The sequence below is a fragment of the Gekko japonicus genome, unplaced genomic scaffold (assembly GCF_001447785.1).
Source record: "Gekko japonicus isolate JY-2015 unplaced genomic scaffold, Gekko_japonicus_V1.1 scaffold444, whole genome shotgun sequence".
In the NCBI taxonomy this organism is placed as follows: domain Eukaryota; kingdom Metazoa; phylum Chordata; class Lepidosauria; order Squamata; family Gekkonidae; genus Gekko; species Gekko japonicus.
Genome location: NW_015169786.1, coordinates 127,112 through 152,095, shown reverse-complemented (window position 1 = coordinate 152,095; position 24,984 = coordinate 127,112). Strand labels below are relative to the sequence as shown.

The following is a 24,984-nucleotide window of genomic DNA, read 5'->3' as shown; positions in this document are numbered from 1 at the left end:
GGCCCTGGTTGAGGACAGCCAGGTGTCTTTTGGGCTGGGGATCACCAGTAAGTTGTTCTCACCAGAGTGTAACGCTCTTCAGGGGACATACCGGAGGAGGCAGTCCCGCAGGCACGCTAGTCCCAGGCCTCTTAAGGACTTGAAGGTCAGTACCAAAACCTTGAACCTGACCTGATACTCCAGTTTGGTGTAGTGGTTAAGAGTGGTAGACTCTAATCTGGAGGACCAGGTTTGATTTCCCGCTTCTCCACCTGAAAGCTGGGTGACCTTGGCTCAGTTACAGTTCTCTCAGAGCTCTCTCAGCCTCACCTACCTCACAGGGTGTCTGTTGTGTGGAGAGGAAGGGAAGGAGATTGTAAGTTGCTCTGAGACTCCTTCAGGCAGTGAAGGACAGGGTATAAAACCAACTCTTCTTCTTCCAACAGAAGCCAGTGCAGCTGACACAGCACAGGTTGAATATGTGCTGTCCATGGTGTTCCCATTAGGACTCGCACTACTGTGTTTTGTATCAGCTAGAGCTTCTGAATCAGTCTCCAGGGCAGGTCAGCATAAAGCGAGTTACAGCAATCTAGTCTGGAGGTAACTGTTGTGTGCATTATTGTAGCTAGGTTGTGGCAAGACAAGAAAGGGGCCAACTGCCACGCTTGGTGCAGATGGAAAAATACCAGCTTGGCAACGTTCGTAACCTGGGCCTCCAGGAGATATCCAGGACCACGCCCAAACTCCTGACAGTTTGTACCAGTAACAGTGGCACACCACTGAGGATGGAAATTGGCACCCCAGCCTTGAATCTCCCCCTACCACCACAGAACCTCTGTCTTAATTGAATTTAGTCTCAGCTGGCTCTTCTTCAATCATCCCACCACAGCCTCTAGACCCTTATTTTGCAGAGTGGTGTCTGGGCAGCCACCCATTAACAGATATAGCTGGGTGTCATCAGTGTACTGGTGACACACCAGCCCAAAACTCCATATCAGCTGGGTGACAGGGCACATGTAGCTGTTAAACATTGGGGAGAAGATAGCCCAATGTTACGGCATACCTACTTAAAAACCTCTCCTCTAGCACTACCCTGTCACTACCCTCTGTCCCCGACCAAGGAGAAATAAGGTGAGCCACTTCAGGGCTACCCCATGAATTCCTGTGTTGGTGAGGTGGTGGATCAGAAGGTCATAGCCAATGGGGTTGAACGCTGCAGTGAGATCGAATAATAATAGCAGCACTGACCCGCCTCAATCCAGCTGTCTGCAGAGATCGTCCATAAGAAGAGATAGGATTTATACCCCGCCCTTCACTACCCAAAGGGGTCTCAGAGCGGCTTACAAACTCCTGTCCCTTCCCCTCCCTACAACAGACCCCCTGTGAGGTAGGTGGGGCTGAGAGAGCTCTGACAGAAACTGCTCTTTTTCAAGAACAGCTCTTATCAGAACTACGGCTTGCCCAAGGTCATCCAGCCAGGTGCAAGCGGAGGAGTGGGGAATCAAACCCAGTTCTCCGGACTTGAATGGACCCAGTGCCAATGTGTCCTCCAGAAAACTCTGAAGCTGCTTGGCTACCACTGTCTCAATTGCCTTTCCCAGAAACAAGAGGTTCGAAACTGGGCACTAATTGGAAGGATCTGTAGTATCCAGAGATGGTTTTTTTCAAGAGTAGTACCACCACAGCCTCTTTCAACCCTGCTGAATAGACCCCTGACTCCAGGGACAGCTTGATCATGTCCACCCAGGGTCTTGTATTCTCTCATTGTTGGCTTTTACCAGCCATGAGGGACATATGGTTGGCCTAACAGCACACAGGATCCTGTTAACATTGGCATAGGAGAGCTGGCTGAAGTTGTCAATTACCAAATCCAGAGATGGCCAAGAGGCCTCTAGTTCTCTTACTGTATCAACATTGGCACTTAGGTCGTGGCAGAGCGACAAGACTTTATCCGCAAAGAAGCTCACAAATGCCGCACAGCTAATGGTTGAATTACTAATATTTCTGGTTCTCTCAGTGAGAGATGTTAAGAACCTAATCACCCTAAACAATCGCTATGGGCGAGAGCTAGCAGACGTGATGGGAGGCTGAATAAAATTGCAGCCTTCACTACCATCTCATAGGCTTTCATAAACGTCCTGTAAGATGCTCTTGTGGCTTCGTCATGAGCACACCACCAAATATGCTCAAGTCGTCTGAGCTCCTGTTTCATTCCCCTAAGGTCTATAGTGTACCAGAGGGATGACCTCGGTCGGGAACAGAAAGGACGTTGGGGGGGGGGGAGTACTTCATCAATATCTTCAGAGAGATGGGAACTCCAATCCTCTACCAGTGCATCTAATGAGCTACCAGAGAGCATTGGATCCCGCAGTGTGTTCCGGAACCCAATTGGGTCCATTAGTCTCTGTGGGCAAACATAAATTGGCTTGTTGCCTAGATGGGGGAGCCACAACACTTAGCTGGGCCTTCAGGACCAAAAACCTGACTATGGTACTTCCATCTTCATAATCAGATCCATCTCCACCCCCAAGATTAAATCCAGTGTGTGACTGGCTTGATGTGTGGGACCTGATACAATCTGGTAAAGTCCTAGTGCTGCCACAGACAACACCAGGTCTGATGCCTGCATGGGAGCTGCAGCTTCATCAGCATGGATGTTGACGTCCCCAAGAACTTATCAGCCTTGAGAACTCCAAGGCCCAGCCTGCTATGGCCTCCAGCAGGCTGTCCGCTGGTGTGCTAGGTGGTTGGTACACCAGACATACAGCCAAACTCCCCTCAGTGTCCCAGACTAGGCCAACACAAGCAATGCTGGCAATCGTTGGGATGGGGTGTGGCCTGAAGGAGTAATCCTCCTGGGCAAGTATTGTAACCCCTCCCCCCACACCTTTGTTCGGGACTGATGGAGGACCGAGTAACCTTGGGGGGGGGGGCAGTTCCTTCAAGGCGACTCTTTCGCCCTCCCTAGCCCAGGTCTCGGTCAGGCAAGCCAGGTCCACATCCTGTGCTGCACTATAATTATGCAGCGTTCTGGTCTTGTTATTAATGGACCTGGTGTTGCACAACATCAGTGCCAAAGAGGGGTTTAAGTTCCTAGCTCTCACAGCAATGTTCCTTGGGATGGGGCAAAGGTTGGAAGGAGACCAAGGATAATTGTATCTCCGTCTCCTTACATTCTCGCACCTTCTCCCACTGCCATACCTCCCTCTGCCCCTGCTTACTATGATCCCCAGCCCAGTGCTGACACTCCCAGAAATGCTAATAAACTCCATTTTAAAGCTCCCCCTCCCTGACCCACAGCAGCAACCCACAACACAGAATTACAGTTTAAAATACAGCACTTTACAACTCCACCCTAATCTAACAATAAACCCCTGATCCCCCAACTACAATTTATACCAGTCCCTCCCACAACCCACAGTACAAGTCCTATTTAATCCTGAGATTGGATCATTGTATTCTCTCTTTATCAAGCCACACGAGGACTACATTCTGCCCAACAGCCCCAGCTGAATACAAACCAGTGAGAACATCAGCCCAGTCTCAAGCTACCTTTGCAGTAGCCCCTACGCTGGGCTCTCCTCTTTTATTTTTAAGAGAACGTGCATGGAGCTCCCCCCCGCCCTGGTGGATTTTAATTAGAGTAATTAGTGACTTCATTGGGCTTTTATCCTGGGTGTTGTGGAAAATGTACATTTATGTGATCGGATTTTGAACTGCTAGATTCTGTGAGCTTTGCAAAGTCCCCTTGAGGGAGAAAGGGCAAGATGCAAATAGTCAAATAAATAAATGTGGTGGAAAACTGACCCAAAGTGACTGCAAACAGAGAATGGGGAAAAAATATCCAAGAGAGGACAGAGAAGTTTGAGTTATTCAGGCTTTTATTTTGTTGCTTCTTAGTCCACACAGTTGGTATAAAATCAGAAAGGCAAAGCAAAATAATCATATCATAATGTCTGGAGTCTTAGCATCAAAAGGCACCGCTTACACATCCTCAGTGCGGCTGCCAACAGAGTTCATTGCCAGACACACTTTTGGAAGCACAGAAAAGGATTACAGAGGAGCTGGGGGGATCCTACGGGGTCTATAAGCCTGGTGTACTTCCCTCCTGACGGTGAAGGGGGGGGGACCTTTTGGTTATAAATGCTTTATTAAAAAAATAATAGTAATAATAATAGCAACCTTCCTAAGTACAAAAGCAGTTATAGGCTGTATATATTACACATAATTATTTATCATTCCTATTCCTTGGTTTATTTATAACACTGTTATCTGACTTTCCAGTGAGTAAAGGTTAAATGGTTTAGCAATATAAGGAATGGTAAATAGATAGCACCATTTCACAGATTTGGTATTCAATTTCATAGAGAGGTGTGGGGGAAGGGTTCAGAGCTTACAACGTTTTATTCATTCTCTCTCTCTCTACTTTAGCTTATTCTGAAGTAAAGAAGGAAAATTGGTTTTTTTTTGGAAGATCAGTGTCTACCAATCCCAACAGGCATGGCTGAAGACAGCCATTTGTGATAGTTATTATAAACTGACTTGATTTTTTTTTTCTTCTCGTCCCACTCATTTTATTCTACCTCAGCCTTCGTGCTAGTCTTGGGTATTCTGGAACATGCTTAATTCAATGGGACTTAACGCATACATTAAGCAGCAGTGCATCCTCACTGGGAATATTTACTGATTATGACCTTTACATATCCTGCCCTTCTTCCAAGGAGTTTAGGGTGTCCAACGTGGAGATTATAACATGGGAGGAAGTGACAGTGTTACTATAGGATGCCACAATGAGACCATGGTCCACCTATCACACCACCTATTAGCTATCATGAAGCTTGGCTCCCTCACCCTTGTCTGAGGCATCATCTACATTCTGGTAAATATCCTTCCTCCTTCCACCTAACATTTGCATCTATCAGTTGGTTAACATGGGCTAATGAAGGCATCAGCCACCATCAATGCAGTAACAGTTTCTCCCGCCCATCTGAAGGACCAACCTGGTTCTTGATTTGTCCTCGGCTTGGGTTTGGGAGTGGAAACTTTGGAGGAGGGATCCATTTGCTTCCACAGCAGAAGGGGTCAAAAATTACACTCTAAATATACTGTTAGGAGTAAGAGAAATTAGGCACTTTCTTTAGGCTTAAACATGGTGGCAGGTCAAACAAACAAAAGCAAACAATACTATGTACATATATGTAAAAAGTGTTATAAATAGGTTTTTCTTAAAACCATAGATACTATATACATCTTCAATTAACACAGTAACCCTTCTTGCAGTTTGGTTTCTTTTTTTCCCTTGTTGGGTTTACTTTTTTTTTTTTGGTTAAATTCCATTTTTTCATTTTCTAATTCTTGGACACCCCCTTGTCCCAAATGCTCCATTCTCAGCACCTTCACTTGGCCTTTCATTCGCGCTTCCTCAAGATGACATAAATCACCCCACTGATCAGGGCCAGTGGGAGGGCCACCCAGGCTAGGATGTATGTGAAGCCGAAGGAGAGGTTCTCTGAAGGGTGATGCCAATCTGTGTGTCTCACTGTGAAGATGGCAGCACCACTCATCACACACAAGCCTGGGAAGCAGAGGAGACAGAATGTAAGCAAGAATTGCCATGAATGAAATGGAAGACCTATCCATAGGACCAAATTTACAACCATCCCTCTTCACCATCCCAGTCTCAGTGTCAATACACATATCAAGAAAACCTAGCTCAGCAGCCATACTCAAAAGACCAGATCAACAATATCTTGCATTTTTGCAACATCAGGACCTCAGTAGAAACACCATCTCTTAAAAGATGACTAAGTTTCCTTCAGGATCTACCTACCCATCAGTCCTGGTGCCTCATTCAGATTTCCTATGGTGTAGAAAACATGGGCCTCCTACAACATGCACTGGACTGTTGTGACAATTTTTAAAGAATGCAATTGTAATAAAAATGGTCTCCAGTCCTCTTGTTTGAATTGCAAAGATGTTAAAGATGCCCAGTAGAAGAATCTTGAACAGGCACTCTTTCCATATTGAAAATAACATTTCAGCAGGGATCACAATTTGGCTGGGCCCCTACTCCTTAACTTATTTAGCATAATGATTAATCCTGCCTTGCTGCTAGGCATTAAACCAGACTGCTGTCTCATTATTCCATCCTGCTGTCTCCACTGCCCTAAGCCCCAGTGATCAAAGCATGAACAGGTTGAGCCAGGCCCCCTGTGCAGTAATGCCACTAAGCTCAGCTTCTTTGTATTGTCAGATCAGCAATACCAGCTCTAGAACTGTGTGTGTGTGTGTGTTTTAAAGCCTAGCATCAGGGACTGCCAAGGATTACACAATGACTCTTCTATTCACTGCCCAGAACAAGGCCTTTTCGTTGATCCCAGCAATTCCACAACCTGCTCAATGTGGCACCAGAGGCTACTCTGTGCCAAAGCCCTGCGACGTGCCTCAGGACCACCTACACCTAACCACAGTGATATTTGAGCTGTTCTTTCCTTCTACACTGCCCTCTTTGTTCACAGAAAGTGCAGGAGTGGGAATGTGTTGAATTCACAAGCTGCTGATGCAGCTCCCATTCTCTCTAGGCCATGGAGAGGACACCCACAGTAACAGCAGAAGCCCACGCACTGGGAGCAAAAATGATTGTCTTCCAAATTGGGTGGGATGGCAAAGAGTGCTGTGGTCATACCATAAATCCTCTACAGTCACTAGATAAGGGAGCAAGGATTGTGTATCTGAAAAGACAGGCAGAAGAAAAGGTTCTGATTCTGTTCCTGCTTGGAGAAACCAGGAGGCTTCACTAGGCCTCAACACAGGTGTGGGATGAGATGAAATCCTCACCCTGTGAAGGAATTTAACACAAACAGCTGGTGTTCCTTATCCTGCAAAGAAAATTTAAAAACCGGTTTCCAAAGATGATATCTGTAGTTACTCCCATGACAGTACACCCACTGCAGAAGCAAAAGCCACAGAGTTCAACTCTGACTTCAGAATAAGAGCTCTAGAGTTCAGGTCTAGAAGGAGCACAGTGCAAAACTAAGACAGCCATCTACAAGAGACAGTCCCTGTTCCATTCCAACCTGAAGTTAATAGACTAGCTTTGAATACTATGTCAACTACTGTTCTCTATAAGATCATTTTTATCAACTTCCATTCTGTGTATATGTGTCTGGAAGCAAACAGAAAAAGATCTCAGAATTGCAAATCTTTCATTCAGATATGAATGGGGAGACACGAATATAAGGTAGAGATCTGACAATATTCAAGGTGGTTTCAATACTGTTTGCATGTCTCAAGCTTCCATTTAAGTAAGTGCCAATGACATAAGAACAGCCCTGCTGGATCAGACCAGTGGTCCATCGAGTCCCAGCATCCTGATGCACACAGTGGCTAACCAGTTCCTCCGGAGGTCCAGCAACAGGATATAGAGGCTGAGACCTTCCTCCGATGTTGCCTCCTGGCACTAGTATTCAGAGGTTTTTCTGCCTCTAAACATGGAAGTTCACTTCAGTCATCATGGCTAGTAGCCACTAACAGACCTATAACTCTGTAAAAGCAGTCAATACCTGAGCCGTCACTTCATCCTCTGGCAGGGAATTCCAGATTTTAATCACTTGCTGTGTAAACAATGGGTGATTTCCCACAAGCGCTGCTCCGTACTCACTCTTCTCTTTGGCCCGATAGTACGTGTCAATTTCACACAAGCTGTTGTGCAGCCGCATTTTGCCCAGCTTCGCGTGATTTCCCCCGCATCTACTCCATCCTGTTTTTTGAGGATTGAGTAGACGCGGGGAAAATCGTGTGAAGCTGTGGGGCAAAAGGGAGGAGTGAGTGTGAAGCAGCGCTTGTGGGAAATCACCCAATATCTTTGGCTATATTTGTGTCATGTAGATAAGCATGCAAAGAAATAGATGCTGAACTAATCCCCTCCCCTTTAAAAATATAAATAAATGATATTGATATAGTGGTTTGGTGCGCCAGTTTGGTGTAGTGTTTAAGTGCGCGGACTCTAATCTGGGAGAACCGGGTTTGATTCCCCACTCCTCCACTTGCACCTGGTTGGATGGCCTTGGGCAAGCCATAGCTCTGATAAGAGCTGTTCTTGAAAAAGGGCAGTTACTGTCAGAGCTCTCTCAGCCCCACCTACCTCACAGGGTGTCTGTTGTGGGGAGGGGAAAGGAATTTGTAAGACGCTCTGAGACACCTTTGGGTAGTGAAGGGCGGGGTATAAATCCAATCTCTTCCTCTTCTTCTTCTGAATATGTTGACTTCTCAAAGAACTGGCATCAACCAGCCATTCAAAAATTATTGCTTTGTTTGAGTGCCACCTACTTTTGCATAATAACTATATAAGTAAATACTAGAGATGCAAATCTTAATTTTATCCTGTTCCCTCAGAGCACCTTACATTGAATTTCAAGGGAATCTTTCATTCAAACACAGGCCAGATGGAGATCTACTTAGCTACAATATAAAACCATCATATACCATCAGACTATTATTAGATGGCCTTCAGTTTTAGTTATAGTTTACTACTTCTGGAAGACCCACACATACACATTGAGCAGAAATGTTACTTCACTCCGTATTCATGCCCTCCAGTGTTGCTAGTGAATTACACAGAAAAAACAGCAGAATTGATAAGGTGGCTCTTAGTGTCAAGCTGAGTCCCAGGGAAGGACGTTGCCTTTCCGGCAAGGTTTTCTTCAAATAAAATGTTAGGTTGATTGATGGGGTTGGAAAGGGCTCTCTCATGCCAAATCCCCCACAAGGACTCATGTCAAATCCTCCACCCAGCAGAAACAGAGTTTCCATTTGCTCCCACCAATTCTGCCAGAGGTGTCTAACAGGGAAAATACAGGCATCCTTAAGCTTCCTACAGAGGGTTCTGAATCTACACAAACCACAGCAATAATATGCAAGGTAACAAATATTAATGTTCCTGCAACTCTGACTTAAACAGCAATCTTTAAAAAAATAGAATTCAAATTTATTTGGCCACAGACTAACATGACCCAACTCTGGAGACTCCTGAACAGACTCTCTCTCTAGGAGCTGGGGTGAGGAATGTTGACCAATGGTTTGCTGGAATGCAGGAAGATGTGGACAGGCAACAGAGAAAGAGCTACAGACATAAAGCCTCCTCAGAAGTGGCTCCACAGTTCCTCTTAGAGCCTGGAGTTACAACAGACAAAGCCATAGAATAAGCTGATGAATGGTGGTCAGGGATGCTTCAGCCCAGAGATATTATTGTTTCAATGGTTGGCAAGGGAGCAACAAGTCAGGCCCAAAGTGTGAGACAGTGGTATGTTCTCCAGTAACTCTGTTATTTGAACTTAATCGTTCCAACTAATTTGTATGCTGCCTCAAAGTTCTAAATGACAGAAAGATGGAACACAAATTTTGAATTTTGAAAGCAGGTAAGTCTCTAATACGCTGAACGCCTTTAATGGAAGCTAACAGCCTTTCATGGTATCTTCAAGCATCAGAACCACCCTCAGGGTAATGTAATGAAGTAATATTGCTTAAGTGCTATTTTAACAAGGTATTTATAATTGATCCACAAGTGAGCATTTTATACCTGCTTTTTAGAACATTGCTAAGCTATTGATGTGCTGCAATTGAATTTTGAAAGTTTTGTATCACCTTATTATTGTTATTGCACAGGAAGAATGATGTGCATTTGGCTAGTTACAAATATTTGGAAGTGAACTTTGTTTTAATTTTGTTAAGCTACTGATGTACTGCAACTGAAATGTAAGAGGTTGGCCTTGAAGAAAATTTTGAAACGGGAGTGGAACTGGCTCCCCATCCCATCAACATCTCTTCGTTGATTACTATGAAGATTTACAACATTTCTCAATGAATTATTGCCAAGTTGGATTTTTAAATTAGTAACTTATTGTGTATTTATTTGAACTGATACTTTGTGATATGTGGATACCTCTAGCTGATTTCTCACTTAATCTTTCATGTCTGGCGTCAGCACTGTGAAATAAATCTCCATAATGATGTAAAGTTTTTTACATGCTACATCCTCCGGTGACATATGTCCTCCTCCCCACCTCTCTTAAGAGGGTGGCTTGCAGAACAAGGTAAATTCAGGAAGAGATTCCCTTTGGCTACAAAGCTCATCAACAAGCCTGATGTTATGCTGGAATGGGTTCAGAAAAGGCAGGAGACCGATGACTGTTACACTACATATGCTCTTTCCTCATTCTCACGCATACCTCACTGTAAAGGTAGGTGGGCTGGGAACAGGTTCTAAGCTCCAATAAGGAACACGCTTGGCATCATGACACAGCACAGCATCAGCCATAAGGCCTCCTGTCCTTCTTCCAAGCTAGAGTCCAGTTTTCATCTCCCACACAGTTCTTACAGACCAGAATCTGGCATTCCCTAAAACGACCAAGGAAGTCCAGGGCTGCTACACAGAGGCAGGCAATGAGAAATCATCTCTGTCCATCTCTTGCACTGAGAACCCTATGGGGTTGCCATAGGTCATCTGTGTCTTGACTACATTTTCACCACCAATGAAGCATGGTTAGTTAGTTAGCTCCATTTTCACCACCAATGAAGCATGGTTAGTTAGTTAGCTCCATTCTTTGGAACCTCTATTTAAATGATCTAAAAATTAGCAGTTGGTCCTAGGCCTGGTGGTAAGGATGGGGATGTTCGGACTTTTGGTCAGCGATGGGTTACTGGACCCACCTTAGCTCACCTTTCACTCACAAGTTCACAGTGTAGTATTTGGCAAGGGAAAAGAAATAGGGGAGGGGGAGGCAAGAGATGGAAAATGCATTTGATGCCCTAATACATGAAAAGGGTTGCCAATTAGATGAGAACAGCAGTTCCTCACCTAGGATCAAGGTTTGTCAAATGGAATCTTCAAAAGAGGAAGTAACTTAGACAATTACAGTATTCCGCAGCCCTGGATTCAGAAATGTACTGAGCATGCCCAGAGTTAGTGTTCCTGTTCTTTTAAGAGTAGGGATTCTATTTCAAACATACTCCCATCTAAGCAGCTGACTGTGCTATTTTAGACTGTTTTCCTTCATTAATCGATACTCCATCTCAGATGCTGTCTTTGCAGTACTGCAAACCACACCCTTCTAATACTTACCAGCAAGAATCTGGAAAATGCCAGTAAGGTAGAACCGTCCACCCTTAGTGAGAGTGAAGAGCTGGCAGAAGAACAGGAACAAAGACAAAACACTGAAGATGATGGACAGGATCATCATAGCTTGGACAGACTGCAGCCATTCTGGAAAAAGGGAATGAGACATTAGGGCAATATTGGTTAGAGACTAGGGATGGGCATGAACTGGGAAAATGGAGGTTTGTGAAGGTTCGTGGGGTCTCATGAGCCGGAAACCTTTCTATTTAGCAAACTGGTTTGAGGTTCGTGATGTGGTACAGCTTGCAAAAGCCATTTAAAGAGTTCCCTTTAAATGGCTTTTGCAAGGCACACCGCCATGGCGGCATGACTCAGCAAATGAACTTAGAAGGCATTTAAATCATGGTCTTTTTCAATGTCTTCTCCAAGCCCCACCGCCGGCGCCAGCATGTCTGTCGACATGAACCACATGAACCTCCCAAGGCAAGCTGGGAGGTTCGTGGGGGCGGGATGGCATGAACCGAGGTTCAGAAACCACAAACCACGCCGAGTTCGTGATGAATTTCAGTCTGCAATATGGTACATGCCCATCCCTACTAGAGACAGCATTGCAACAAGTGTTCAACCTGCTGTTGAACCTGAGCAAAACTCTCCTCAGTCAAAACAATAAAACTTCTCCAGCTAGTATGTTTTAAATTTATTGCAAATATCTGTATTCAGAAATGTCATACAAGGGTGAAGAAAATGAGCTGGAGGAGATTCCAGACATAGTGACATATGTCTCTCTCCTCTAAGGTAACCAAGAATCTCTGGAGATGTAACTACCTAAAGGGTTTCTTGCAAATTCAGGCCAAGTCACACAAGGATGAACTTGTATATGAACCCACACAACAGTTGTGCTCCTTTCTATGGTTCCATGTGCCTCAGGGCAGATACCATCAGACACAGTAATCAATATGCAGTATATAAAGAATTAAAAAAACAATTAAAACCCCCAATAAAACACAACAACATTCCTATGGTACAAATCATGGTCAAAGCCTCACAGATGCAGTCTATTTCAAGTTTGGCTCCTTAGACGATAATAGAGATCTGACCCGCTGAGGGGATGGAAGGCCCTAACTAAAGGCCTGGCAGAACAGCTCTGGCTTGCAGGACCCGTGGAACTGTAAAAGGTCCCACAAGGCCCTGATCTCATATGGGAGCTCATTCCACCAGGTAGGAAACAGGGCTGAAAAAGCCCTGGCCCTAGTCGAGGTAAGACAGATGTCCCTTGGGCCAGGGACCATCAGAAGATGTTGGTTGGCAGATTGTAAAGCCCTTCAGGGCTCATAGAGGGAGAGACGGTCTCACAGACATGCAGGGCCCTGGCCATATAGGGCTTTAAAGGTGAACACCAACACCTTGAAATGGATCTGGTAAATAGGCAGCCAGTGCAGTTCACACATGTCCGCACAGACAACAAAGTCAATATCTGTGCTGCTGCGTTCTGTACCAGCTGCAGCTTCCAGAGCAGAATCAAGGACAGCCCCCATGTAGAGAGAATTACAATAGCCCAATCTGGAAGTGACCAATGCATGGATCACTGTAGCCAGACCCCAGGGGTTGAGATATGGGGCCAACTGACTGATCTGCCTCAGATGGAAAAAGGCAGACCTGGCAGCGGTGATGACCTGGGCCTCTATAGTTAGTGAGGCATCCAGGAACACTCCCAGGCTCTTCACCTTCAATGCCGGCACCAGTAGGGCTCTGCCAAAGGTTGAGAGTCCAATGCCCAATGCCAATCCCTCACAACCCAGATACAGGACCTCCGTCTTTGATAGATTCAATTTCAATCTGTTCCGTTGTAACCATCCAGCCATGGCTTGTAACGCCCTGTCCAGATTTTCTGGGGCAGAGTCTGGATGGCCATCCAACAGTAGATAGAGTTCGGTGCCATTAGCATATTGGTGCCAATCCAGCCCATATCTCTGGATAATCTGAGAGTTCGGTGCCAATCCAGCCCATATCTCTGGATAATCTGGGTGAGGGGGTGCATGTAGAAAGAATCAACCCCTGCAGCACGCCACATTCCAGTAGGTGTCGCTGAGATAAATCCCCCCCAAGCATCACCCTCTGTCCCCGACCTTGAAGAAAGGAGGTCAGCCACTGTACCTTCATTGCCAAGCTGCTCAGACACTGCACCTTTATAGAGCACCTTCATTGTCAAGCTGCTTGCACTGCCACTATCCACTGAACAGGACTCCAAAGAGTGCCATCTCTGTCAGTTTTTTTTACTAAGGCTTATAAGGCAACTCTACTTCAGCAGGCCTTTTATTAAAAATGGTAAAACATTTAATTGCTGCTTTTTCAGGATTTTGTTCTATGATATTCAGTTTGTTAATGCATTTTTCGTTTTATGGCTCATACCTGTGATTCTGATGTGATTCAAAGCTGCTCTTGTACCAAATGGAAGGATGAAGTGTGGATTTTTTTTAAGCACAAGTAAGTTCAGTTTCTTCTTAAACCTTATTTGTGAAACAGCAGATCAGGATTTGTAATCTCTCCTTATATATAAAAGAGTTTTCGTGTCCCACTTTCTTCAACATTCCACACGCTCCCACAGCCTTTGGCTCCCTCAGCTGCCACTTTGAAGGTCTGCCAATCCCCTGGCTGCATTGCCTCACTGTGTTGCCTCAGCCCTGCCCACAGAGCCAGCAGCCAGTCTCACCCTCAGTCTGGAGGGAGCTGGCGAAGGGGATGGATGCTCTGCCGAGATAGCAGCAACCCCTGTACGGGGGAGCGGCAAGCAGAGGAAGCACTCACCTTTGCTGCCCCTCGCGGCCCCTCTCCCTCAGCCACAAGGCCGGCGCTTCGTCAGAGTGATAGCTCAGCGGGCTGAACTGCAGAGAAGGCTGCCCAGCGCCTTTCAAAGGCTCCCCCGCCTTCCTTCAGCAGCAACGCCAGGGAGGGTCTGGCCTAGAGGAAACGAGCTGAGGCTCCTGGAAAGCCGTACTCTCTCCTGAGGAAGACACTTCTCTTGGCTCCTGTGACTAACTGTCCCCTCAGTGGCTGTTGGTAGGCAACCAAGCTTGCTTCTGTCAGTAAAAAAAAAAGGATTCAGCATAACCCCCTCCCCTACCCACTGCCAGCTTGGCTACTTTTCTGTCAGAATAAACTTAAAACTGCTCTCTCTCCTTTTTGGCTCTACCATGGCTGGCTGGCTAATGAGGTGGGCCAGTGACAATCAAACCATTCTCTTCAACCCCCTGCTGTGCGGCTGACTTCCCCTAGGATTGCCATCCCCTGCTGAGTACTTTCACACACCCCCAATGCTGCCCTCCACAGGATCCACCCCCCAAATCTCCAGGTAATTCCCTAATCAGAGCTGGCAACTGTACTTTCTCCTCAGTGCCTGTTGCTAGGCAATCAGGTTCTGTCAGTAAAAGGCCCTTTCCACACCTATTCTAGCCTTTGGGAGAAAACTCATTGGGGCCGGTCCTGATAGGGTTGCCAACTCCAGGTGGGAAATTCATGGAGAGTTGAGGGATGGAGCCTGGAGAGGGTGAGGTTTGAGGAGGGGTGGGACCTCAGACAGGTACAATGCCATAGACTCCACCCTTTAAGCCAGCCAGTCTCTCATGGGGAACCATTGTTGCCAATATCCAGGTGGGGGCTGGAGATAACTCAGAATTACAACTGCTCTCTAGGAGGAAGGGGGAGGAGATGGAAAGCTGAAGCCAGGGGGCAGATAACGGTAGGTTGACGGTTGGCTGGGAGGGAGATAGGGTTGCCAATTCCAGGTTGGAAAATTCCTGGAGATTTCAGGGGTGCAGCCTGGAGAGGGTGAGGTCTGAGGAGGGTTGGGACCTCAGACAGGTACAATGCCATAGACTCCACCCTCCAAACCAGCCATTCCCTCATGGGGAACCATTGTTGCCAGTCTCCAGGGGAGGGATGGAGATCACGCAGAATTACAACTGCTGTTCAGATGGCAGAGATCAGTTCCCCTGGAGAAAATGGTGGACTCTGTGTCATTATACCCTGCTGCAGTTGCTACAGCAAATTGACACTAAGTGCCCAAGGCCGGGGCACTCTCCCAAAGCCTCTTTCTAGAGCTCATTGTATTTATTTCCACAACGGGCCTTATTCCTAGTAGTTGTATAATCTCCAACCAAACCTTACTAGTAATTCCAGAAACCCCACAGTGCTTTTAACCTAACACTACCAGAGGACAAATGACCTCAAGTTTACTTACTTGTTCATGATTTTTCTAGGATCTAGTAGTGAAGCTGCTATGAATAGAACTATTCATGTCAATGTCAGAGCTTGTCTGCCACTCTTGATATTTTCTATTTGCATGTTGTGATTATTCTTGCTCAAGACAATAAAACTAACCAACAGACTGACACTACACATTTTTCCTCTCTACAGTGAGCCCTGGCTTAATGTGTCAGATGTGAGACAGAATGAATAGAGAGTTGGCCCATTCAACTAAGCATTATTCTGGAAAAAAAATCTGCTTTGTGCTGGAAGACATTTTGGCATTCTTCTATTAATGTTTAGCATCTGCTGCTCTGGAGAGAATGGAGAAAACTATGCTTATATAACAGTAGGCTATAAAAACCTGGATGGCCCAAGCTAGCCCAATCTTGTCAGATCTCAGAAGCTAAGCAGGGTTGTCCCTGGTTAGTATTTGGATGGGAGACCACCTAGGATGTCAAGGATTGCTGTGAACAAGCAGTCAATGGCAAACCACCTCTGAACACCGCTTGCCTTGAAAAGCCTACTGGATCGCCATAGCTATTACTTGACAGCACTTTCCACCACCACTATCTATATATTTAATTCTCAACAGTCCCCTCTGTATACAGATACTTATTTCGGCAGATGAACATTTTTATTGAATTTTTTTAAAGAATAGAGAACAATGTTTTCATTATTTTACAAAATTTAAGGCAAAAATGATACCTTTTAAAAAATACTCACATACTGCAGATAATAAAACAGCAAAAACATATTAAAAACCAAACATAAAGTAATAATTATGACAACAAAACATAATTACTGTAAGGTAAGACTTGTCCTTGCTTGTACTTTATCTTTGGTTTTTTGATGAAAAAAGAACCGGCCAGCAGCCTGCCATCCCTGGTGGAGACCGTGTCGGCCTGGGCATTGGAACACCCTAGACCAGTGATGGCGAACCTTCTAGAGGCCGAGTGCCTAAACTGTAACCCAAAACCCACTTAAGTATTGCAAAATGCCAACACGGCAATTTAACCTGAATACTGAGGTTTTAGTTTAGAAAAAACAACTCATACATTAACATCTTTTGTCTTAAAAGAAAAACACAATAACAGAGCTTTCAATGATACAAACAACTTTTTATTGAAAGGTAAAAGTTAGCATTTGGCATGTTTTTGAACAATTAATGTGATTTTTGCTGTTGTATGCATGATGATAATTTGTCTAACCTTGGCTTTGCTCTGCTACCTAATTAGGGGGGGGGGATGCAGAACTGCTCTCACAGAGAGCTTCCACCTGAACAAGCCTTGGTCTTAAAGGTGCCACTGGACTCCTTGCTCTGCTACCTAATTGGGAGGAGGACATGCAGATCAGCACAAGCAAGGAACGCGGAGGAAAGACGGCAAGGCCCTGCTGAGTGCTCTGCGCTCAGCATGGGCAAGGAAAGCAGAAGGGGGGTGGCGAGGCCCTGCTTTTTTTCTGCTGAACGCTCAGCGCGGGAAAGGAACACAGGGGCCCTGCTGAGCGCTCAGCGCGGGCAAGGGGTGCAGTGGGGGAGGTGGCAAGGCCCTGCTGAGTGCTCTGTGCTCAAACGCAGGCAAGGGACACAGAGGAGGAGTGAGGCCCTGCTGAGAGCTCTATGCTCAGCGCGAGAAAGGAACGCGGAGGAGGGGTGGCGAGGCCTTCCTGAGCGCTCTGCGCAGGCAAGGAATGCGGAAGGACAGTGGTGAGGCCCTGCTGAGCGCTCTGCGCTCAGCACAGGCAAGGGACGTGGAGGGGGCCCTGAGGCCCTGCTGAGTGCTCTGCGCTGAGCGCTGGCAAAGAACGCGGGGGGTTGTGGCGAGGCCCTCCTGAGTGCTCTGCGTTCAGTGTGGGCAAGGAACACGAAGGGGGTGGCGAGGCCCTGCTGAGCGCTCTGCACTCACCGCAGGCAAGAAACACAGAGGGGGGCCTGCTGAGTGCTCTGCGCTGGCAAGGAAAGCGGAGGGGGGGTGGCGAGGCCCTGCTGAGCGCTCTGTGCAGGCAAGGAACATGGGGGTGTGGCGAGACCCTGCTGAGCGCTCAGCACGGGCTTGGACAACTAGAGGGGGTGTGGCGGGGGGCTTTTCAGCGCCGCACGCTTTTGCGTGGTCCTGGGAAGACAAGGGGGGGGGGGGGGGGTTTCGGGGCCGTCCTGGAAAAGCGGGGAGGTTTTTTTCACAACTTACCTTGCTTCTTCTTTCTCCTCCCAGGCCGACGGAGGGGAGGGCTGCTGGGAGCAGGGGGCAGGGCTTGCTACATGTTCCTGCCCCCTGGCCTCCTCTCTCCCAGAGCAACGCTTCAGTGAGCTTGGCCCCAACAGAGTCCACATCGCCTTATGGGTGCTCCGGCTGTGGCTGGGGTGACGGCGCTCGTGCCCTCTCTGGCATGCGTGCCATGGGTTCGCCACCACCTCCCTAGACCGATTGTGATTTCAATGTCCGTGTGGATGATGTGGCCTCCACTCAGGCAATGGACCTAGTGTCATCCGTGGTGGCGCTGGGACTCTCCCAATATGTAACGACTCCCACTCACCAGGCCAGACACACGCTCGATCTGATCTTCGCGGCAGGGGTCACAGTGGACCGGGTCACTGCCTCAGCAGTGCCATAGTTGAAGCATCATGCCCTGAAGGCTCATCTGAATGTTTTACCCCAACCCTGTTTGGGCGGTGAGCAGATTTCAGCTTGCCCATGAAGCCAAATGGACCCTATGTGACTTCAAATGGCCCTGCAGGATCCGATGCGCCCTGGCAGCTTGTTAGATGAGCTTGTGGAGGACTGGCACAGCTGACTCTCGGCAGCCATCGATGAGATCACTCCCCGATGCCCTCTGCGCCCTCATGCTAGGCTGGCTCCTTGGTTTACCCAGGAGTTGTGGCTGATGAAGCGAAGGCTAAGATGGCTAGAGAAACAGTAGTGGTGCGCCTGTGATGAAGCCACAAGAACTTCTTATAGGACATTTATGAGATCCTATGAAATGTCAGTCAGAGTATTATGCGGCCACGATTGCGTCTGTGAGCTCATGCCCAGCCCAATTATTTAGAATAATTCGGTCTATGACTGTACTGCCAAAAGGCAGACCAAACATTAGAATATTGGACACTGGCTGTGAGGCCTTTGAGAGCTACTTTGCAGATAAACTCCTGTTGCTCCGCCGTGACCACCCCACCACAGTTGAGACAGTAAGTGAACTCAAGGCTCCATGCACGTTTTCTAGTCAGGTTATGGATTATTTCAATCTGCTCAGCCTGGAAGAAGTTGACAAACTGCTCTTAACTGTAAGCCCTACCACATGCTGCCTTCACTCGTGCCCATCATGGCTAATTAAAGCTGGCTGTGGTGGGTTTCCAGATGCCCTAAGGGAGATTATCAACAGTCCTTCTTGGAGGGACAGTTCCCTAGGGCACTCAAGGAAGCTGTGGTTCATCCCCTCCTGAAAAAGCTGTCTCTGGATCTGGCCGAATTGGCTAATTACTGGCTGGTCTCCAATCTGCCCTATTTGGGCAAAATAATTGAGAGGGCCATGACAATTCAGCTAAAGAGCTTTTGGGATGACACTTCCACTCTAGATCCTTTCCAGTCCAGTTTCCACCCAGGCCACAGGATGGAGACGGCACTGGTCACCCTCATGGATGACCTCCAGAGGCATCTGGATCACGGCAGATTGGCATTGATGTTGCTGTTGGACTTGTCGGTGGTGTTCGACATGGTCAAACATTAGTTACTGATCCACCGCCTCGCCGACACTGGAGTCCAGGGGTCTGCCTTGCAATGGCTGGCTTCTTTCCATCAGGGACAAAGGGTGGCGCAAGGGAGCAGTTATCCCAAAGGCACCCACTGATTTGTGGAGTGCCCAAAGGGGTGGTGCTGTCCCCAATGTTATTTAACATCTATATGTGGCCCCTTGCCCAGATTGCCAGGAGACATGGGCTGGGATGTCACCAGTATATGGATGACACCCAACTCTATCTGTTGTTGGGCAGTCAGTCTGACTTCAAATGGGAAGATCTGGATCGAGCGTTGCAAGCCGTGGCTGGTGGGCTGAGATTGAGCCAACTGAAACTGAATCCGACGAAGACAGAGGTTCTGTGCCTGAGCCGGGGCGGCCCAAGGGTAGGGATCCTACTTCCAACTTTCAATGGGGCACCACTGGTGCCAGCGCTGAAGGTTAGGAGCTTGGGAGTGCTCCTGGATGCCTCACTAACAATAGAGGCCCAGGTAGCAGCCACTGCCAAATCAGCCTTTTACGACCCTTGGCTGATTAGACAGTTGGTTCCCTTCCTCGAATGCAATGACTTGGTCATCTCGAGATTGCACTACTGTAATGCTCTCTACATGGGGCTGCGCTTGACCCAAATCCAGAAGCTACAGCTAGTGCAAAATGCTGCAGCCAGGCTTCTAATGGGCCTACCTATGCGGGACAATATCCAGCCTGTGCTGAAAGCACTTACCTTTAAAGCCCTTTATGTTCAGGGGCCCACATACCTGAGAGAACGCCTTTCCTTACATGCTTCCCAGAGAGCACTGCGCTCAGGGTCACAAAATCGATTTGCCTCCCAGGGCCAAGGCCTTCTCATTGGTGGCTATGTACTGGTGGAATGAGCACCCAGAAGAGCCCTCAGGACCTTTTACATTTTTGCAGGGCCTGCAAGATGGAGCTCTTCCACCAGGCCTTTGACTAAGGAGCCGCACCAAGTAACATCAAATAACTGAGAAATGACAGTGCACTGGCTTGGCTTCCCACCAACAGCCTGTGCTGTTGCCTAAATATAGAGACCAAAATGAGCCAACCACCAATATAGATCATCTGATTACAACACTAGTATTGGTTCTGCCTTCTCTAAGCATTCTTATAAGTACCTGATCACTTACTAGCATTTGTTTTAAGATTGTATATAATTTGTTACCTGTATGTTTAATCTCTTTGACAGCAGAGAGGGTGGAGTAGAAATTGAATAAATAAATAAATAAAGTTATTCACAAACTCTTTCGTTTCTCAACAGTTTTCTGCACTGCATCCACAAGCATTCCCCCCCCCTTGTTCTCTTCTTCCATTGCTTTCTCAACTCCTTCTAGCAAGAGCTGTGCCATGTTGAATCCCACAATATCTGTCACCTCTACTTCCATTGTCTCATGTTTTAAGAGGTTAATTAAGTTTCTATACTTTCTGGAAGATTTCACCAAATAACTTTTACTCTTAAGGAACAAAGTCCTTAAAGTACTTCATAACTAAACTGAAAACAATCTGTCTTCTCACTGGGAAGTCATCATGTTTCCCCAAAGATGCAGTAATGAAAACGGAAAAACACAAACTGCATTCGCAAAAATCAAAGAAATACTGACTTTACTGACCAATTTTTAAAAAAACTGACAAATTACTGACCAAGATGAAAAGACCGACTTTTACTGATTTTACTGACCATTTTCCTCCCCTGAGATTACCATCTCTTGATGGAGTGCCACTGACACCAGCAGAAACTGTCGGGAGTTTGGAAGTGAATTTGGATCTCTCCTTAAGTATGGAGGCCCAGGTTGTTCAGACTGCCAAACTAGCATTTTTTCATCTACACCAAGCTCAGCAACTGGCCCCTTTCCTGTTGCACCCTGATCTGCCCATGGTAATCCATGCAATGGTCACCTCCAGATTAGACTATTGTAACTCGCTCTACGCTGGCCTATACTTGAGATTGACCCAGAAGCTCCAACTGGTCCAGAATGCGGCAGCATGAGTCCTGAAGTGAATGTCATGGATGGCACATATACATGAATTAATTTAATGAATGAATTAAAGATAACGGCTAGATAAAATAACTGTGTCATAATAGGTGATTTTAACTACTCAAACATTGATTGGGTCAATATGTGTTCAAGTCAGGAAAAGAGATTGAGTTTCTAAACACTCTCAATGACTGTGCCTAAGGAGCAGATGGTCACAGAACCTACCAGGGGAGAGGCGATCCTGCATTTGGTCCTAAGTAACTCCCAAGACCTGGTGAGAGATGTAAAAGTGAGACCACCACTTGGGAACAGTGACCATAATGTTATTGAGTTCAACATTTGTATAAATAGAGAGTTGCCCAAAAAGACTGGCACAACCACTTCTCTGTAACTTCCCTGAAATGAGGGGACATGTGAGGAGGAAACTAAAAGGAAAAAAGTAGAAAGGGCCAAAACCATTGGGGAAGCTTGGAGACTATTTAAAACTACAATCTTGGAAGCTCAGAAAAAATATATACCCCAGGTTAGGAAAGGCACAAACAGGTATAAAAAAAGGCCTGCATGGTTAACATAAAAAGTAATGGAAGCTGTAAAAGGTAAGAAGGATTCCTTTAAGTGGTGGAAAGCTAGTCTCAGTGAGGTTGTGGCAAATAAAATGCAAGTCTGTGATCAGGCAGGCAAAAAGGGAATATGAGGAGCATATTGCAAAAAAACATAAAGACCAACAATAAAACTTCCTTCAAATACATTAGAAGCAGTAAACCAGCCAGGGAGGCAGTGGGGATCTTGGATGACCAAGGAGTAAAAGGAGTACTGAAGGATGATAGGGATATGGCTGAGAAGCTGAATGCATTTTTTGCCTCTGTCTTCACTGTGGAAGATGAGAAGTGCTTGCCCACTCCAGAACCCCTGAAGTGATGAGAGAGGAGGTCCTAAAACCGATAGACAACTTAAAAACGGATAAATCACCAGGCCCAGATGGCATACATCCGAGAGTTCTGAAAGAACTCAAATGTGAACTTGTTGATCTCCTGACAAAAATATGTAATCTTTCATTAAAATCTGTCGCAATTCCTGAGGACTGGAAGGTAGCTAATATAACCCCCATCTCTAAAAAGGGTTCCAGATGAGATCCGGGATTTACAGACCAGTCAGTCTGACGTCGATACCGGGTCAGTTGGTGGAAACTGTTATTAAGGAGAGAATTAGTAGGCACGTTGATGAACAAAAACGACTGATGAACAAAAATGATTGAGGAAGTCTCAGCATGGGTTCTATAAGGAAAGATCTTGTCTCACTAACCTGTTAGTGTTCTTTGAGGGGGTAAACAAACATGTGGACAAGGAGAACCCAATAGATGTTGTTTACCTTGACTTACAAAAGAAATCTTTCAATAAAGTTCCTCACCAAAGGCTCCTAAGTAAGCTCAATAGTCATGGGATAAAAGGACAAGCCTTTTTGTGGATCAAAAACTGGCTAATTAATAGGAAACAGAGAGTGAGTATAAATAGGCAATTTTCTCAATGGAGGGTGGTAAGCAGTGGGGTACCGCAGGGATCAGTACTGCGTCCGATGCTTTTTAACTTGTTCATTAATGATTCGGAGTTGGGAGTAAGTAGTGAAGTGGCTAAATTTGCAGATGACATGAAATTGTTCAGGGGGGTGAGAACCAGGGAGGATTGTGAGGCACTCCAAAGGGATCTGTCGAGGGTGGGCAAGTGGGCGTCAACGTGGCAAATGGGGTTCAATGTGGCCAAGTGCAAAATGATGCACATTGGGGTCAAAAATCCTAACTATAAATACACATTGATGGGATCTAAACTGGCGGAGACTGACCAAGAGAGAGATCTTGGAGTCGTAGTAGGTAACTCACTGAAAATGTTGAGACAGTGTGCAACTGCAATAAAAAAGGCCAATGCTATGCTGGGGATTATTAGGAAGGGAATTGAAAACAAATCAGCCAGTATCATAATGCCCCTGCATAAATTGATGGTGCAACCTCATTTGGAATACTGTGTGCAATTCTGGTCACTACACCCCTGAAAGGACATTATAGCACTGGGAAAAGTGCAGAAAAGGGCTACTCGAATGATAAAAGGGTTGGAACACTTTCCTTATGAAGAAAGGTTAAAGCGCTTGGGGCTCTTAAGCGTGAAGAATCAACGACTGAGGGGTGACATGATAAAGGTTTACGAGATGACACATGGGATAGAGCAGGTAGAGAAAGAATTACTTTCCTCCCTTTATTCCAAAACAAGAACTCATGGGCACTCAATGAAATTGCTGAGCAGTCGGATTAGAACGGATAAAAGGAAGTACTTCTTCACCCAAGGAGTGATTAACATATGGAATTCACTGACACAGGAGGTGGTGGCAGCTACAAGCATAGATGGCTTTAAGAGGGAATTGGATAAACATATAGAGCAGAGGTCCATTAGTGGCTATTAGATAGGAACTCTCAGTCTGGGGCAAGTGATGCTCTGTATTCTTGGTGCTTGGGGGGGCAAGAGTGGGAGGCCTTCTAGTGTCCTGGCCCCACTGGTGGGACCTCCTGATAGCACCTGGTATTTTTGGCCACTGTGTGACAGAGTGTTGGACTAGATGGGCCATTGGCCGGATCCAACATTGGCTTCTTTCATGTTAATAATAATAATGATAATGAAGGAACTCTGCCTGTCCCATAAGACCAACCTAGTACAACTATATCTACTTCTAAATGGATTTCATTTATGTGAAATGAAATCTTTCTTCAAACACACAAACAAAATCACTTCCATAGCCCTTATTATTCTCATAATTAATACCACACCACCACCACAACTTGGGAAGAAGAGCACTGATATCACTTTATTGATGGGGAACAGAGGCTGAGAGATGCCAAGCATGACAAAGTATGCTTAAACTTGACTGCACTATCAGCCCACTAATATTCAGTCAGAAGTACAAATCCTGCACTAATTATTTTCCTGTGAGGTTATCGTCTTTATCTGTTGGAACTGCGCTTGCATTACTTACATGAAACAATACCTCCTGTGCTGATGGGTGTGGGGGTCAAGCTTACTGCTAGGTTTTTCCCACATTGCCAGAGATGTGCACTCAGGTACTGATGTGGAGGAGAGCAAAGTAGCCAATAGGGCAAAAAGAGGGAGGCAAAAATGACAGGGGAAGTGTTGTTTGAAACAGCTGTGCATTCAAAGTGGAACGGGTAGTCAGGGAAGGGGCCCATGGCATAACTACAATGTGTCAACTGCTAAAGTGGCAGGTGCTGGGACAAGAATAATAGTTCCTAAGAAACTGATGCCAATTAGTGCTGGTAAACTGCAACCTCCCCCCATGGTCAAGCTTGCTGTGTGACACTGCTTAGTTACAGGGATCTTTTCATAGAAAAAGAGCTGCAGGAACTCATTAGCATATGGTATGCTAATGAGCTACTAGGCTATTAGCATAATAGCTCATTAGCATATGCAACCGGAAGTGATGTCAGAAGGGGAAGCAAAAGGGGGGGAGGCATCTTAAAAGCCTCCCCTTCCCTAGCCGGGGGGGGGGAGCGAAGAAAGAAGGGGTTTAAAGTTTAAACCCCTTCTCACTAGAGTTGGGCTGCAGAAGGAGGAAAGAAGGAAGGAAAGAGAGAGAGAAAGAGTAGAGAAAAGGAATGAAGGAAGGAAAGACTGAAAGAAAGAGAAGGAAAGAAGGAAGGAAAGAGGAGGGAAAGAAAGAGAGAGAAGGAAAGGAGGCAAAGAGGAAAAGGAAAGAATGAAAGGAGGGAAAGAAAAGAAAGAGCGAGAAGGGAAGAAGGATGGAAACAGGGAGAGAGAAGAAAAGGAGAAGGAAAAGAGGAAGGAAGGAAGAGAAGGGAAAGAAAGAAAAGAAAGGAGGGAAAGATGGCAAAGAGATGGAGGGAGGGAGGCTCTCCCACCACCGCCCCTCACG

The 24,984-nt window shown here is 46.2% G+C and overlaps 1 protein-coding gene across 4 annotated transcripts in view; it reads right to left on the bottom strand.

Moving 5' to 3' along the window:
* Positions 1 to 3,851: 3,851 nt before the first annotated feature.
* Positions 3,852 to 24,984, bottom strand: part of PMP22 (peripheral myelin protein 22) — a 49,018-nt gene continuing 27,885 nt past the window's right edge. For all 4 annotated transcript variants that reach the window (XM_015416941.1, XM_015416943.1, XM_015416942.1 and 1 more), the window contains exons 4-5: positions 11,099 to 11,239; positions 3,852 to 5,554 (exon numbers count right to left, since the gene is read on the bottom strand). In XM_015416941.1, coding sequence (XP_015272427.1) covers positions 5,388 to 5,554; positions 11,099 to 11,239 — 308 coding nt within the window. In that variant the 3' untranslated portion in view covers positions 3,852 to 5,387. The remainder of the gene's footprint in view (positions 5,555 to 11,098; positions 11,240 to 24,984) is intronic.